The following is an 18024-nucleotide window of genomic DNA, read 5'->3' on the forward strand; positions in this document are numbered from 1 at the left end:
TCTTGAGGGAGAACAAAGGGAAGCGGCGGCGGCCTAGAGGGAAGCGAGCCGGCGTCAGGAACAGGCTGAGAGCTCGTGCACACCGCACACCTCTGCCTAGCATCCTGCTCGCCAACGTCCAGTCACTGGAGAACAAGCTTGACGACCTCAGGGCCAGGGTAAAGTTCCAGAGAGACATTCGGGACTGCAATCTCCTCTGCTTCACCGAGACATGGCTGAACCCAGCGGTGCCGGACCACGCCATCCAGCCGGCCGAGTTCTTCTCGGTTCACCGCATGGACAGGACACGGGACTCGGGGAAGTCAAGGGGAGGCGGCATGTGTTTAATGGTGAACAACAACTGGTGCAACAGTGCGAACGTTGTTCCTCTCACACGCTCCTGCACACCAAATCTGGAACTACTGTCCATCATGTGTCGTCCTTTTTATCTACCTCGGGAATTTACATCGGTCATTATAAGTGCCGTTTATATTCCACCACAAGCGGACACGGTCACCGCCTTATGCGAGCTGCATGAGGCACTCACACCGCACCAGACACAACACCGGGACGCTGCGCTTATTGTGACGGGGGACTTTAATAGCGCCAACCTCAAACGCGCAGCGCCGAACTTTTATCAACACATCACCTGCCCCACCAGAGGTGAAAGGACACTGGACCACTGCTACACTACGGTCAAGGACGGCTACAAGGCACAACCCCGCCCCCCGTTTGGCAAATCTGATCACGCCGCCATCTTCCTCATGCCAAAATACAAACAAAGGCTGAAACAGGAAGTTCCGGTTCAGAGGAAGGTCGCGCGCTGGACTGATCAATCGGTGGCCGCGTTACAGGACGCACTCGATGACGCAGACTGGGGCATGTTCAGAAACAGCTCCGATGATGATGTCAACGTGTTTACGGAAGCGGTTGTGGGATTCATCGGGAAACTAGCGGATGATACCGTGGAGACAAAGACTATCACAACGTTTCCCAACCAGAAGCCGTGGGTGGATAAAACCATCCGCGACGCTCTGAGATCCTGCACCGCTGCCTACAACACGGGACTCACGACGGGGGACATGGACCCGTACAAAGCCGCGTCATATAACGTGCGGAGGGCGGTGAAAGAGGCGAAGCAGCGCTACGGGAGGAAACTAGAGTCACAACTCCAACAGAGTGACTCTAGGAGCCTGTGGCGGGGACTAAGGACAATAACGGACTATAAAGCACCAACAACCGGTATGACGAACGCGGCCGTGACTCTGGCAGACGAGCTGAACACTTTCTATGCTCGCTTCGAGGCTGCAGCTAAGGACTCCAACAATGCTAGTGTTAGCGGCGCTAACGGCTGCAGACAGGAAGATACTGCCAGCACTGGAAACGTGCTCGTCATCTCCGAGCATGAAGTAAGGAGAGCCTTCAAGAGAGTGAACACCAGGAAAGCAGCAGGCCCAGACGGCATCCCAGGTCGTATCCTAAGAGACTGCGCATACCAGCTAGCTCCTGTGTTCACTGAGATATTCAACATCTCTCTATCTCAGTCGGTGATCCCCACATGCTTCAAAGAGTCCATCATTGTTCCTGTCCCGAAGAAACCCCACCCTGCTTCTCTCAATGACTATCGCCCTGTAGCCCTCACCTCAGTAGTGATGAAGTGCTTTGAACGCCTGGTCAGAGACTTCATCATTTCTTCACTACCAGACACACTGGACCCACTACAGTTCGCTTACCGTCCAAATCGTTCCACAGATGATGCCATCTCTCATCTCCTCCACACATCACTCACTCACTTGGACACTAGAAGGGGGAATTATGTTAAAATGCTCTTCATAGACTACAGCTCTGCATTTAATACCATAATTCCCTCCACACTCACCACCAAGCTGGAGCATCTGGGACTCAGCTCATCTATGTGTCAGTGGATCTCCAACTTCCTAACTGGCAGACCACAGGCAGTAAGGATGGGCGGACATGTCTCAGCCTCCACCACTCTCAGCACTGGAGCCCCCCAGGGGTGTGTTCTGAGCCCCCTGCTGTACTCTTTGTACACATATGACTGTGTGGCCACTACCAGCTCCACCACCATCATCAAGTTTGCTGACGACACCGTTGTGGTGGGCCTGATCTCTGATAACAACGAGACGGCCTACCTGAAGGAGATTAGGAATCTGGAGAACTGGTGCCAGAGGAACAACCTCCTTGCCAGAGGAACAACCTCCTTCTAAACGTCAGTAAGACAAAGGAGTTGATAGTGGACTTCAGCACTAAGCAGGAGAGGAACTACCAGACCCCTGTCATCAACGAGTGCCCAGTGGAGAGAGTGGACAGCTTCAAATACCTCGGAGTTCACATCACACAGGACCTGTCATGGTCCTGTCACATCAACACAGTGGTGAAAAAGGCCCGTCAGCGTCTCTACCACCTCAGACGCTTGAGAGACTTCCAACTGCCCTCCAAGGTGCTCAGGAACTTTTACTCGTGCACCATAGAGAGCATCCTGACGGGAAACATCTTAACCTGGTTCGGGAACAGCACCATGCAGGACAGACGAGCTCTACAGAGGGTTGTGCGATCAGCTGAGCGCACCATCCGCTCCGAGCTCCCTGACCTGCACTCAATCTACAGCAGGCGGTGCTGGACCAAGGCCAGGAAGATCGTGAAGGACCTCAGCCATCCCAACAACGGACTGTTCTCTCTGTTGAGGTCAGGAAAGCGATTCCGCTCCCTGAAGACCAACACAGAGAGACTGAGGAGGAGCTTCTTCCCGCAGGCGATACGGTCTCTCAATCACACCACCACACAGTACTGACCCACACATACAGTTCTTACACACACTGGACATTCTGGACATTGTTTTCACTTCATCACTTAAATCACTTTAAGCATATTTGCACTGCAGAAGACATAATGTGGATTGCACAACACTGGACACTATATTCTTCATTTCCAGTTAATATTTGTACAGCTGCTGTTATTGTGTATATATTTATTTATATTTCTTCATACATTCTTATATAGTTCTATATTGTGTATTGTGTATTTTGTTGTACAGTTATGTTATTTTATTTTCAACTTTAATTTAATTTATATATTTTATCTTATTCTTTCTCAGTTAAATTTACCCTTCATTCTAATTTGTGTTGTACAGTTATTTCCTTTTTAACCTTAATTTATATTTTATTCCTTCCTAGTAAAATTTACCCTTTTTAATTTTTCATATTTATTTCCCTTTTTAATTTTTCATATTTATTTCCTATCTTATTCATAGCCTTTTCCTTTTTTGTTTTCTTTAGGTCACGAGCAGTTGTCCAAGCATTTCACTGCATATCGTACTGTGTATGACTGTGTACGTGACAAATAAAATTTGAATTTGAATTTGAAGTAAAGACGAGACCCTCGTCCAACACGGGAGTCCATACTTTAGCACCTCGTGAAGGAGTTAAAAAGAGTGCTTATCTCAAAGTTCAGCTCCTCTTCTCAAACTTTGACAAGCGCAGCAGCTCTAATCTGAGTGCTGTGCTAAACAATGAATGAGCCAGGCTTAAAGCTGGCTTTAATATCACATCAGGTTTAAAGCAGGGTTTAATATTATATCAGGCTTAAAGCTAGGTTTAAATCTGATATAAAGGATTAAAGGGGGCAAGTTTGGATTGAGTCTCAGGATGTTCCTCAGCAGCAGATATGAAGAGACAGGTCTGATATTTGTAACATAAAGCTAATGTTCTCAGCTGTCTTTGGGACAGTGAAGAACCTGCAGCTCCTGTGACATCCAGCAGAGGCAGCAGCGAGTTAGCCCCATGCTACAACTTTACAGCAGAAATAAACATGTTTACAGCCTGATACACAAACTGATTGGTCCCTGTGGTTAATTTAAACCTTCATAACACCTTTATGGGGGAAGGAGGTTTCTATAACTCACCTGTTTCCATTATTAGGGGCGTGGCCTCTGTGACTGACAGGTGGATGATTACCTAGGTGGCTGTAGCTGCTAGCTGTCTGCTAGCTTCACCTGAACTGGACCTGTGGACCGTGTTTGTGCTCTCGGAGCCTTTTGGAGCATTTTTAATTACATCATATGACCAATAAAATGGCTGCTGTGAGGTTACTGTATTAACACACCGTCCAATAAAGCAAAGCTTCAGATTTGCTGAGTGAAACCTGAGAGTTTTGATTGGATGTCACTAATTAGCAGGTATCTGTGAGTGTGAGAGATGCTTGCTGAAAGTGAAAGCTGCGAGCCGGTGTTTATTTCTGAACATAGTTCACAGATTTGTGACCTGAGATAGTTTTAACGCTCTTAGCGTCCAATCAGAGCACAGGAAGAGGAACAAACCACAACAACCTATTTGTGTGGACTCAGCAGCTTTGTAATGAAGACGAGGAGGAACACAGTGCTGCATGCAGCTGAGCGTGTTATTGACCTTGTGCTTCAGAGATGTCACATGACGCCTCTGTGAGGTCATGCATCATCTGATGTGTTCTTGTCCTTCTAACTCCTCTGATGAGAGCCTGTCCAGCTGCCGGTCAATCCAGCTAATGATCATAAAGTTGTCCATCATTTGACCTCTGACCCTGCAGCATCGCTGCAGAGTCTGACAGGACAGATTCTCCTGCTGCACTTCCTGCAGAGCTCCATCTACACATGAATCACTCCAGGCGCTGTCACAGCACTGAAACATTTAACACATGATAATCACATCTGGATCTGCTTTAATGAAACAGGAGGACAAACGTGTTCTCAGCATGGTTTCAGTGACTTCAAGAGTCTGGGAGTCCTTCTGTTCATGCTGTGATTATTGTTCCGCATACTCACATGATGATGTTATTTTCATTGATACATTCAAAAACAGGAATTCACCATGCTGAACAGACCAGTCACAGCAGCTGCAGCTCCTTTGGCCTGACGTGTCACGGCATTCCCAGGAGGTAAAAGATCAGATTACAGTTTTCGTGCTGAAGCATAAATCCTCCGTGAGCATCAGGGACAGTTTATGGCTCTGCGGGATTTAGTGACCACGAAGGAGATGACCACAAAGAAACTGAACCAGTGGTTTATTCTAAGAATACTCATTTTTCACACATGAGGACACTGAAAAACATGAAGCAGTAAATCTGAGAGAAACTAAACTGAAATATGTAAAATGAAATGTTTATTTATGAGGCTCTAGTCTTTTTCTCCAATTGATCTCTCTGAGTTAACTTCAGTAATTACTTGACTCAAAGAAGTGCTGCCATTAATTAATGCTTCAATCTTAAATATGATCAACCTCTCTCTAATAATCGGCTACGTACCACAGGCCTTCAAGCTGGCAGTAGTTACTTAAAAAGCCATCTGTAGCTGTAGCCAGCTGTAGCTAATTACAGGCCATTCTCTCACCTTCCTTTCATATCAAAAATTCTTGAAAGAGTAGCTGTCAAACAGCTAACAGATCATCTGCAGATGCAATTCAAGGACACACAAAGAGGAGGAAATCTCTGCTCGTGTGCTCACCACACTATTGCAGATGGCGTACTCACACTTCCGGGTTATTCTTACATGTTGGTGAAGTCACAGATGGAAGTACAGTGAGGGCTAAAAGTATTGGAACAGTAAACCGATTACACGGAGACCCGCAGACTTTCTAATTTGAAAAGTGTCAGTCAGGTTTCAGAGCTCATCACAGCACAGAAACAGCTTTAGGTTAAGGTTAAAGGTTAAAACTGATCTTCTTATGGCCTCTGACAGTGGACTCATCTCTGTGTTTGTCCCGCTAGACCTCAGTGCAGTGTTCGATACTGTCGACCATAATATTCTATTAGAACGATTAGAGCATGCTGTAGGTGCTAGGACCAATTCTTTTTACATTATACATGCTTCCCTTAGGCAGTATCATCAGAAGGTATAGCACACTTTTCACTGCTATGCTTATGACACCCAACTTTATCTATCCATGAAGCCAGATAACACACACCAATTAGTTAAACTGATGGATGACCTCTAATTTTCTGCTTCTAAATTGAGATAAAACTGAGATTATTGTACTCGGCCCTGAAAATCTTAGAAATATGGTATCTAACCAGATTCTTACTCTGGATGGCATTACCTTGGCCTCCAGTAACGCTGTGAGGAACCTTGGAGTCATTTTTGACCAGGACATGTCCTTCAATGCACATATTAAACAAATATGTAAGACTGCGTTCTTCCATTTGCGCAACATCTCTAAAATTAGAAATATCCTGTCTCAGAGTGACGCTGAAAAACTAGTTCATGCATTTATTACTTCCAGGCTGAACTACTGTAATTCATTATTATCAGGATGTCCTAAAAACGCTGAAAAGCCTTCAGCTAATCCAAAATGCTGCAGCAAGAGTCCTGACAGGGACTAGAAAGAGAGAGCATATTTCTCCTGTATTGGCTTCCCTTCATTGGCTTCCTGTTAAATCCAGAACTGAATTCAAAATCCTGCTCCTCACATACAAGGTCTTAAATAATCAGGCCCCATCTTATCTTCATGACCTTTTAGTATCGTATCACCCTATTAGGGCGCTTTGCTCTCACACTGCAGGCCTACTTGTTGTTCCTAGAGTATTTAAGAGTATAATGGGAGGGAGAGCCTTCAGTTTTCAGGCCCCTCTTCTGTGGAAGCAACTTCCAGTTTGGATTCAGGAGACAGACACTATCTCTACTTTTAAGATTACTTTTTGCTAAACCATATAGTTAGGGCTGGATCAGGTGACCCTGAATCCTCCCTTAGTTATGCTGCAATAGTTGTAGGCTGCTGGGGGATTCCCATGATGCACTGGGTATTTCTTTTTCAGTCACCTTTCTCACTCACTATGTATTAACAGACCTCTCTGCATTGAATCATATCTGTTATTAACCTCTGTCTCTCTTCCACAGCATGTCTTTATCCTGTCTTCCTTCTCTCACCCCAACCGGTCGCAGCAGATGGCCGCCCCTCCCTGAGCCTGGTTCTACCGGAGGTTTCTTCCTGTTAAAAGGGAGTTTTTTCTTTCCACCGTCACCAGAGTACTTGCTCTAAGGGGGTCATATGATTGTTGGGTTTTTGTCTGTATGTATTATTGTATGGTCTACCTTACAATATAAAGTGCCTTGAGGCATCTGTTGTTGTGATTTGGTGCTATATAAATAAAATTGAATTGAATTGAAATTGAACTGAATTTGTCCAAATAATCAATCATTAAGAAAAATGTGCTCACATTAAATTGAACATTTAGTACGCATCTAATTCCATTAAATTTAATGTTTTACAAAATTTGAACATTAAAAAGGTTCAAATTTGGACTCGAGTCAATTTCATGTTTCCTTCAGTCAGACTGAAAAACGTTTAAGCGTGTCGTTTTTCATCCCTAAGCACACGCTGTGAGCGGGCTGTGCGAGCCAGACTCAGACACAGCAGGCTGAAGTTAGCTGGGATTATTCACCTTGCAGTCAGACTCTGCCCCGCGATGTCAGCACCACTGTGCTGTCACACACAGGAAACACTCTTACATACTCTGACCGCCTGCCCCAGGAGACCCATATACACCCGCCACCTAAAATAGTCCACGGCAGCTGCGCGTCTGGTCTGTTCACCACAGAGCAGTTTTTCAGGAAGTGACATCAGACATGTTTCAGGCGTTCAGAGGATACGCTGGGTTCTGAGCTCAGAGATGCAGACACAGCGCAGGAAATGTCGAAGTTGATGGTTTGATTCCCACAGCAACAGGTCAAGACATCAGGTTACATCACTGATGCTCCAGCGCCCCCTGGTGGTCAAACATGTGCATAAACAGTCAGTTCCATGACATCTGTGGCTGTAGCACCTGAACAGGTAGAAGAAATCTCGGCATCTGTCTGTGAAGAAGAAAGCTGTCAGCGTGTGCGAAACATTTATTGTGTCACACTTTGAATAAACTCATTTAATAATTTGTTGTGTAAAAATCCATCTGTCTGATGGAGAAATGTCTGTCTGTGTGATCATGTTAAAATTCTGAGTGAAGACTGTAAAACTGGACAAAACGTAGTTTAGGCTAACTTTTAAAGCAGGGTGAGACAGTCTGAAGCTGTTCTGAGGTCAAAGTTTCCATTCACTCATCAACATCAGGGTCATTTTGGGCTTTTAATGATTTCTTTGAGTGGCTATGTTTCCAGGTTGGAATGATTGTCCAACATCTTTACTGACTTTAAAGAACAAGTTTGACTTTATGTTGGATTTTCACTGATCCACACAGAGATCCACCTGCACACATATCTTTGTCTCTTAGCGAGTTACATGTCAACCAAACACTTTCTGGCTGATATCTGACCATACTGACCATACTTGGCAGAGTTCACAATTCAGTTTTATTGATATATTTAGCATGAAATCACAGCAACAGTCACCTGAAGGCACTTTATATGAGCAAGCGCTTTGGTGACAGTGGGAAAGAACACCCTTTTCAACAGGAAGGGAATTAGGCTCAGCTCCGACTGGTTGGGAGTGAGGGGAGGAAGACAGGACAAAGATAATTGCTTAGTTTCATGGCACAGACCTAGCTTTTAACCAGAGTCCACAAACTTTCCACAGGGTTGAGGTCGGAGTTTTGGGAAGAACATTCCAGAAGCTTAATGTTATCCTGCTTTATCCAAAACCAGTTCGGATGTGCGTTTGGGATCATTGTTCTGCTGGAACACAGTGGGGGTGTCCAAATGGTAAAAAAATGGTAAATGGTCTGTATTTGTATAGCGCTTTACTTGGTCCTAATGACCCCAAAGCGCTTTACACTATGCACAGTCATCCACCCATTCACACACTGGTGATGGCAAGCTACAGTGTAGCCACAGACGCCCTCGGGCCCACTGACAGAGGCGAGGCTGCCGGACACTGGCGCCACCGGGCCCTCTGACCAGCAGGCAATGGGTGAAGTGTCTTGGCCAAGGACACAACGACCTAGACTGTTGGAGCGCGAACCGGCAACCTTCCGATTACAAGACGAACGCCCAACTCTTGAGCCACGATCACCCCCAAATTCATAGTCTAGCCTTCAGTTTTGTGTCTTGGTAGAGTTTAATAAAAACTCAGCTGCATGTCACACTTCTGTTTAATCAGTTTTCTGTTTGACATTTATTCAGCTGTGTGAAAACTATAACTATAATCTCAGCCAAACTGATTTACTCACAAACAAATAAAACACAGAAAAAAGCCAAACAAAAACATTTTCAAATTATCTAAGTGACTTATTGTGGCGGAGGTGTGGTCCGGGGCGCGGCTGCAGGGGAGGAGTGGTGCAGTGAGCTCAACGGGGCGGTGCTGGTAAGAACAGCTGATGGCGATTTTGGACTGATGGTGGTTTTCCTTTCCTTTATATAGTGAGGCGGAGAGGAGCGGAGGAGAGAGACGCTGGGGAAACCGACCGCTGTCAGACGGTGTTCTGTTGTAATTCAGTGCACACTCTTAATAAATGTGGGATCTGATAACAACTACCTGTGTGTGGGTGTATCTGTGCCTAGTGTGTGTCACACTTATGTATCATGTTTAACCTGAGTAGCGAAAGACTGCGGGGGTGGTGGCTGAAAACAATGTGACAGGAGTTCACTGTTCTCACCCCGGCTAGCTATTGAGTGGGGGTGAGATGTCTCAGAAAAAGTCGGAGGACTTTTGCAAATATGTGATGGCTTGATAAACCAAGCAGATATTTGAAGTTTACACACCTACATTCTCACCTTAAAAGTTTATTTTGTGACCCAGAAAAAGTAATAAGAGTAATATTAAAACTAAGTAACTGCCACCATTGTTGGAAACTGGAATTGGCTGTGCTGTGCTGTGAATTCTGGGATATGGTGGGCCAGGAAGGATACACCCGACCCATCCTTCAAATCTGGGGAAAAGGAGGACGCATTTGTCGGCCGCATTTGGAGGAGTCTATGAATTTGGACAGCCTTGTCATGTCGCTGTAACATAATCGGCCTACAAATGTGGCCTCAGGAGGATGCAGCCTATGAATTTGGACACCCTTAGTGTCCAAGTTTCAAACATCTAGCTGTTGATTTGAGGTGAAGTTGATGAATTTAAAGGCAGTCCTCCTCCTTCATTATTCAAGCCACTGACTGCGAAACAGCCCAGAGCATGATGCTACCAACACCATGCTTCAGTGCTCTTCGGTTTGGAAGCCTCACCTTTACTCCTCCAAATATACCTCTTATCATCGTGTCCAAACAGCTCAGTTTTTGTCTTGTCTGATCTTCAGACATTGTACAGAAGGTGTTTGGCTCATCCTTGTGGGCAGCCACAGTATTGGTCCCTCCAATCAGTGCGCAAACAAATCCTTTCATGCTCCAAACAGAAACTACCAGCATCAATGGTGATCACTAACGAGAAGTTAACAGGCCATGTCAAATTAAAGCTACTCTAAGAACCTTCTGCACCACTTATTAAAGATTTAGGTGTGTGTGTGTGTATATATATGAGCTTGTGTGGATCAGAGAACATCCACAACAAATTCACCTTATAAATTCATACATTTATATGTATTCTAATTATAACATTATTGTTTTTATTCTAATGAGAAGTTTAGATTAAAAAAGTGCAATATTATTACAAAAATAATTTATTGACAAAAAAGCTCAGTTAAATGTAATATTTTTAAACATCAGCTTGTCTTTTATTCATTCACATTGTTATATAATAATAATAATAATAATAATAATGTTGTTTTAGCATCACTGAGGTTCCATAGACACATTCCTCGGCGTCCTTTCTGATGCAGCTGAAGTTTCGTGCGCATGCGCCGCTGCTGTCACGACTCGGACGCCGCTGCGGGGAAACATGGCGATGAAGGCGCTCAGAGGGATGATGAACGGGGCGATGAGCGAGCTGTCCTCGGCCGTCAGCGGGAGCAGAGCCCCGGCCGCCGCTCCTACCTCCGCCACCGCTGCCGCCCGGGAACATGTGATGGCCGTGAAACGGGATTACATCTCCCAGCCGCGCCTCAGTGAGTCCCACCACCACCACCATCATTATCATCATCATCATCATCATTATCAGGCAGACTGAGGTCCGCAGCAGGAGGAGGAGGATGAGGGTTAATGGAATAAACCAGGCGATGATGGAGGCTGAAAAAAACAACAACAAAAAAACAAAACAAAAAAAAGATGATGGAGGCTGATTATGCTGATTATGATGAGAGTGATCGATGGAGCTGTTCAGTAAAACTGCATTTTATTTATTGATGGGTTTAATGCCGGAATACTCTCAGGTGCTGACGTTGTAATCTGTTACTTTTGTCGGCTTGTAAATTACATGCTGAGCATTAAAAATGTTCCTGACAGCTCACCTATATATCTGTTTCTGCACTCTTTCACAGCAGTTCACAGTCACAGTTCAGAATAATGCTCCTGTGTCTGATCCTGGGCCTCCTCTCTGTGACATCACATAGACCTGAGAGGAGCACAGACGCGATAAACTGAGTGTTTAGAGCAGGATTAAAGTGTTAGCGATGAGGCTCACCTGCACAGGTGAACATGTGCGAGCTCATTACACCCGTTCTTTCAGTGTGATGTGATTTAAAGTGAGAGGGAAACGGTCTTCAGAGGCTCGTGTTGAACAGAAACTTTTTTATTCATATTTAGGTTCTGCACACTACAGAGTCTCTAAGGCTCGTATCTCCCGTCAGACTGTGGTTCATGTGACTTCCAGCAGGTGGAGACTTTGAGCTTATAAAAGAAGATTTCACATGTTGGAGAAACGGTGCTGTCATGTGGAGATCTGCAGCTGTGCAGCGCTCCACCTGTGCTCCACCCACGCTGTACTGACTTGTGCTGTTTTTGTCTCCTCAGCCTACAAAACAGTGTCTGGAGTCAATGGGCCGCTGGTGATCCTGGACCAGGTTAAGGTAAGAGGAAAACCTCCTCAGCTGTTTGTCTCAGCGTCCTCTTTACTAAGCGTCTTCTCAATAAAGCCAGCAGATCCTGCAGTCGGAGCGTCCTCACACCACGTTTAACTCCGTTTATGTAGTTTCCCTCAAATAAATGGTGAACTGTGCTATGTTTTCTGACACGTGTATAGTGGAGGTTGGTAACTCGTGGTCTCCCTTCACACCGACAGTTCCCGAGGTACGCCGAGATCGTCCACCTCACGCTGCCGGATGGAACCAGGAGGAGCGGCCAGGTGCTGGAAGTCACCGGCTCCAAAGCTGTGGTGCAGGTATTCACATCGGTCTGACACAATGTGGGCACTTCCAGAAGGACCCCGATGAACTGTTTCCTCCTCCGCTCTGCCTTCTGCAGGTGTTTGAGGGGACTGCAGGCATCGATGCCAAGAAGACCAGCTGCGAGTTCACAGGTGACATATTACGGACGCCGGTCTCAGAGGACATGCTGGGTACGTCACATGACAGAATGAGGTTCACAAAGGTCCTCATAAATCCCCGTCCGCTGTTGAATGTGTGATGAGGTCCCCAGATGTGTGCTGAGGCGTGTTTTTGTGTTTGCAGGTCGTGTGTTTAACGGGTCGGGTAAACCCATCGACCGAGGACCCGCTGTCCTGGCCGAAGACTTCCTGGACATCATGGGTACGTCTCTGCTTCGAGGAGACTCGCCATGATCTGATTGGTGCAGCAGTCTGATGCAAACATCTGAAACAGGCAGTAAAGTTTCTTCGACTTGTTCGGAGGAAAAATGTCAGAAATGAGAGAAAACACAGCAGATTTAACCTGATCTCGGTTTTAATGTTTTATAGAGACACACGTGGTCAAAATCAGGCTCTGTCTGTATGTTTGACTCGCAGTCACAGTAACGCCCACCTTCTCATTAATACCTCACCTCAGTGTGGAACATGTGGTTACACACTGACGTCACTCAGGGTTCGAGCTGGGCTCGATCGCGTGGACTCACATGCGGTTCAGGTCAAAGAACGACCCACAGAATCAAAAGTTTGGAGGTTTAATCAGAGAAAAGTCAGATTTCAGAAGGAGGGAAACGATAAAAACAGCTTTCTATGAGTTTTTAAGTAAAATGTGATTAGAATAAATTTAAAGGATGTGTTTTAGGACGTAGAGTTGTGGGCAGAGTCTCTTGTGCTGTGGGTCATGATGAGTTTATTTTTAGGAACTTTATTTCGCTAAAAATTGTAGTTTTGAAACAGAAAAATACATTCAGTTTTCAGCTTTCATGTTGACTTCCTCGAGTCCTCATAAACTGCACCTGTGAATCTCCGTGTACTTGTCTCTGACTTCTTGGAGTTGTTATTATCTGCTGCAGTGGATCACGTGTTCTGTTCCTTCATACATGTGTTTGTAACCACGTTCTCCTCAGGACAGCCCATAAACCCTCAGTGCCGCATTTACCCTGAGGAGATGATCCAGACTGGCATCTCTGCCATCGATGGCATGAACAGCATCGCCAGAGGGCAGAAGATCCCCATCTTCTCTGCTGCCGGGCTGCCGCACAACGAGGTACTCGCACCCTACTCCGAGAGGGGGCAGGGTCGGTAAACACATCACCTCCTCTTCATTATTGGGATGTAATGACTGAAAAGGAAATCAGATCCCTCTTCTTCTTCTTCTGTCTCAGATTGCAGCTCAGATCTGCCGGCAGGCCGGTTTGGTGAAGAAGTCAAAGGACGTGATGGACTACAGCGAGGACAACTTTGCCATTGTTTTTGCTGCCATGGGGGTGAGTTCTTCAGATGCTTCCTCATCAGAAGCCTCTGAATATGAGAGCAAGTTTATTGATGTCTTAAAGCTGCCCCACACACTCAGCACCTGCAAACTCCCACTCACAGAGCTCAGTGATCTACTCTCCGCCCTCAGGTGAACATGGAGACAGCCAGGTTCTTCAAGTCGGACTTCGAGGAGAACGGCTCCATGGACAATGTCTGCTTGTTCCTCAACCTGGCCAATGACCCGACGTAGGACAAAACATTAAGAACAAAGCTCACACACACACACACACACACACACACACACACACACACACACACACACACACACACAAGCACGTGCACACAGAAACACACATTTGCATACACACACAGACACACAGGCACACTGACATTTACACACACACAGACAAACAGACAGAGCTGAAGGCAGATTTCCAGGTGTTTCATAGATGATGTCAGATTTGCTGTATGGGCCGTGGGAGCGGGTCAAGTGTTTGGGGGTTCACCTTCAGACGCTCAAACAGCAGTTTTGTAACGTTGCAGGTACACACAGGTGTGCTCTGCAGGTCGAGCTGTGTTCTTCTAAGAGTTAGTGATGGCTGAGGCTAACCTGCACCGGGGGTCGGCCCACACTCACAGATTATCGGGCCATTGTGTTGCAGAATCGAGCGGATCATCACCCCCCGCTTGGCACTGACGGCGGCCGAGTACTTGGCCTATCAGTGTGAGAAGCACGTGCTTGTCATCCTCACCGATATGAGCTCGTACGCAGAGGCGCTCAGAGAGGTCAGCTGCTCTTTCACTCTCACTTAACCCCAAATCGCTGCAGGAAACTGGAAATGATCATGTGATTGCTCCCCGCCGCCAGGTGTCCGCAGCCAGAGAGGAAGTGCCAGGACGCCGAGGTTTCCCCGGATACATGTACACCGACCTGGCAACCATCTACGAGAGAGCCGGCAGGGTTGAGGGACGCAGCGGCTCCATCACCCAGATCCCCATCCTCACCATGCCCAATGACGGTACACACACATACTCAGACACACACCCACACACACACACACACATACTCAGACACACACCCACACACACACACATACTCAGACACACACGTGCTCATCTCACATACAAAGGATTGGGATTTTGTGGATTTCACAGCAAGTTCTCATTTCTCGCAGACATCACCCATCCCATCCCTGACCTGACCGGGTACATCACTGAGGGACAGATCTACGTGGACAGACAGCTTCACAACAGACAGGTAACAAAGCTCCGCCTTCAGACGTCACCTGTGGAGCTCTGAGCTCTGTAGCCGGCCTCAGGTAGAGGAATGCCAGGCTCTGTCAGTCATCCTGGCATACGTCAGAGCCATCAGGTGACCCTGACCCGTCCTCCCCGTCTTCCTCCACTCAGATCTATCCTCCCATCAACGTGCTTCCGTCTCTCTCCCGTCTCATGAAGTCCGCCATCGGGGAGGGAATGACCCGCAGAGACCACTCTGACGTCTCCAACCAGCTCGTACGTATACACCTGCTCCAGGCTGCATGCTCCTGTCTTCCTGCTTAATCTAAGTGTTTGTGTGTCTGTGTGTGTGCAGTATGCCTGTTATGCTATAGGGAAGGATGTCCAGGCCATGAAGGCAGTGGTGGGAGAGGAGGCTCTGACGGCCGATGATCTGCTGTACCTGGAGTTCCTCACCAAGTTTGAGAAAAACTTCATCTCTCAAGGTGCCATTGGACTCTTTGTTTGCTTGTTTGTTCACCTTTATGTAACTACGTTGAACAGATCCAGCTTTCTTTGAGTTAATTGCTTTAATAAATCCTAACTCCCAGTCAGAGATGACAGGTACGATGATGATGATTATCAGCTTTCTCTGTTATCTGCTTCAGGCTCTGAGTGCCCTCACATTAGGAGGAGCATTTCACGGGTCATGTGACTCTTTGTCCACCCGATACCCACATCAAACCGCTGTGATGTCAGACACTGGTGTTCACCTGTCCCTGTGTTTGTGTTTAGGTGCCTATGAGAACCGCAGCGTGTTTGAGACTCTGGACATTGGCTGGCAGCTCATGAGGATCTTCCCCAAAGAGATGCTGAAGAGGATCCCCCAGAGCACACTGGCCGAGTTCTACCCCCGAGAGGCCAAACACTAACTAGACACACACACAGACACACACACACTGCTTCCTGCCCTCGCTGTGTTCGTACAGTGTAGTGATGTGATGCTGTGACGTCCTCACACTCATGACCTTCATGTCCTGCTTCCACTCAGAGAGGAAGGAGACAAGGAGGAGGAGCCTGCACATCAGCGTGTTCATGATGATGATGATGATGATAATGATTTGCACTCTGTGGTCAGTTTAACGTCAGAGGTTATTTTATGAGGACCTGCAGAACTTCAGCAGAGACAGATGTTGAATCCAGATGTTCTGTCGTGCTCATTTCATGCCGCATTAGAAATGCTGATGTCTTCTGATCAAGGTCAAAATAATAATTCAAACACATCCAAAGAAAAGTGTAAATTTTTATTGTGTCTTTAAATCAGGTGTGAGGTTCTGTGCGTTCTGTGCGGTTCTTGTGGTTCCTTTAGATTCAGTGTTCTCTTCTTTTTTTTTTTCTCATGCCAAAAGCTTGATGTGACGATGAATGTGTGTGTTCTTTGTAGGCACTGCGTGCTCATTGATGGATGTACAAACTGCATGCATCGCCGCTGAATGTTTCCTGTTGGTGCCTGAAATGCAGTCTGAAATAAAAGCTGCTGTGTCATCATTCCTGAGCGGTCGTGTGTTTAATGCCGTGTATGAACACAGCTGTGGGTTAACATGAAGGAGTCTAAGCAGCAAGGAGGTCGTGGTGGATGGACGGCTGGAGCACGGGATGGTGTGACATGGAAACACCTACACCCTCTTAAAAACATCCTTAAACTCACGAATCTGCTTCCAGAAAACTCCTCTCACTACATATGTGTGTGTATCCACACAAACACAGCTCAGCTCAACCACCGGGTGAGCACAGGTAGCTGGGAGGAAGTTTACATGAGGACAGCCCAGTGCTGCTACCAGCTGCTCCCCAGGTGAGTCTGTTTCCCACATACCTGCGTCAGCTGCAGCCAGAGTGAGAGCAGGATGGGCTACAGGTGTGCTTTATAACCCAGTACACTAAGTGACAGCAACACAAAATAATGTGGACTGACCTTCATTGCGTGCGTTGTTGTGTTCATGAAGTAATTTGTGTTTTTTTTGGTGGATTGACTTTCAAAGTTTCATGTGAAGATCTGCTGAACTAAAGCTCTGAGGGCCAAATGCTGGAAAAATCAGTAAAAATGCCCCCCCGTACTTCCTGTAGCTCTCAAATTATTCATACTATGAAAGTAAAACTTTGAATATTTTCATTAAATAAAATAAAGTTACAGAAGAAAAAAATCAGCTGATTCTGGAGAGCAGGGAGGAGCTTCTTGTTGATTTAGTGGGTTTTATAAGGACCGAGCTAGCATTTAACCACAAGCAGCAGAATTATAGTTCAGTCTGCTGAGACACCTGAGTCACCTTTACTGTGGATGCGTCACTCATGGGTCCACACAGCTGCGCATTATTAATGCTGCAGATTCACAGAAATTTGTAAAATGCATGAAAACACAAAGGGCATAGCAGCAGCTCAGAGCCCAGACCTCCACCAAAACAGAGCTCCATCAACATCCATCAAACTGTTTTTACATCTTACTGATGAACTGAAGCTCCTGAGACTCATTACATCACTTATTCACTAATAAATATCCATCAGTGAGCTCACAATAAGTTACCTAGGGAGCGACAGGTGAACTCCTTTAATTAAAGGAGTCCAACAGATGCTTGAACCTGTTATTGGAAGTGTCTGGGAAAGTTATGAATCCATAAAAGTTAATTTCTCTCTGTTAATGAATGAGAATCACCTGCTGTGTTGCTTATTTCATTATAATTTAGGATTTTATCAAAGCGCCCAGATGGTTTATTGAACTTAAACCTCAGTCTCAGCACAGCCTGAACAGGAACTTTATGCTTTGCACTGCTTGAAGCTGCCGTGGAGGACTGCGTGGGGAACAGCTGGAGCTTCATGCAGAGCTCTGTGAGCACGTGCACGACAGACACACAGCTTGAAGTGCAGGAACAAAAGTGCTGCAAAATTGTAAAAGAGTCAGAGCAGAAGATTCCAGTTAAAGCCTAAAAAAATCCACACCGAGTCCCTATGGATGCCGACCAGCTACAGGAGAGGTCGATGACGTCACGGCAGCAAACACCCACGTTAAAAACAGTGACAGACACGAATCAACTGCGGGTGCTCCACTCAGTCCCTGCAGTTCTTCAGGGGTCCACAGGGAGGTGCTGTTGGCCTGTGCGTGATCCTCCAGTATCACTGCCTGCATCCCTCTGAGAGCATCACCTTCAAC

General features: G+C 46.3%; 1 protein-coding gene and 2 long non-coding RNA genes across 3 annotated transcripts; 1 reads left to right on the plus strand and 2 right to left on the minus strand.

Moving 5' to 3' along the window:
* Positions 1-3397: 3397 nt before the first annotated feature.
* Positions 3398-17355, minus strand: LOC120730411. Its single transcript, XR_005695103.1, has 3 exons — positions 17345-17355; positions 16580-16589; positions 3398-4030 (listed from the first exon to the last, which is right to left on the minus strand). It is a non-coding gene; the product is annotated as an uncharacterized LOC120730411 (long non-coding RNA).
* On the minus strand, positions 9523-12325 carry LOC120730410. The gene is made up of 3 exons (XR_005695102.1): positions 12201-12325; positions 10745-10746; positions 9523-9539 (listed from the first exon to the last, which is right to left on the minus strand). It is a non-coding gene; the product is annotated as an uncharacterized LOC120730410 (long non-coding RNA).
* atp6v1b2 (ATPase H+ transporting V1 subunit B2) lies at positions 10750-16377 on the plus strand. Its single transcript, XM_040026805.1, has 14 exons — positions 10750-10935; positions 11780-11835; positions 12048-12146; positions 12230-12323; positions 12436-12513; positions 13256-13395; positions 13514-13615; positions 13753-13850; positions 14267-14390; positions 14473-14623; positions 14780-14862; positions 15015-15119; positions 15199-15328; positions 15618-16377. Exons 1-14 carry the CDS (start codon positions 10770-10772, stop codon positions 15752-15754), a joined length of 1563 nt encoding a protein of 520 aa, XP_039882739.1. The 5' UTR covers positions 10750-10769; the 3' UTR covers positions 15755-16377.
* Positions 17356-18024: the final 669 nt, after the last annotated feature.

This window comes from Simochromis diagramma, unplaced genomic scaffold (genome assembly GCF_900408965.1).
Source record: "Simochromis diagramma unplaced genomic scaffold, fSimDia1.1 OVJJ01000293.1, whole genome shotgun sequence".
NCBI lineage: Eukaryota > Metazoa > Chordata > Actinopteri > Cichliformes > Cichlidae > Simochromis > Simochromis diagramma.

Excerpts from the sequence above, each read along its gene's own strand:
- atp6v1b2 (XM_040026805.1), top strand. The coding sequence starts at position 10,770 with ATGGCGATGAAGGCGCTCAGAGGGATGATGAACGGGGCGATGAGCGAG. Across the intron at positions 12,147-12,229 it reads GCTCCAAAGCTGTGGTGCAG|GTGTTTGAGGGGACTGCAGG; the intron begins GTATTCACATCG and ends TGCCTTCTGCAG. Across the intron at positions 15,120-15,198 it reads CTGACGTCTCCAACCAGCTC|TATGCCTGTTATGCTATAGG; the intron begins GTACGTATACAC and ends GTGTGTGTGCAG.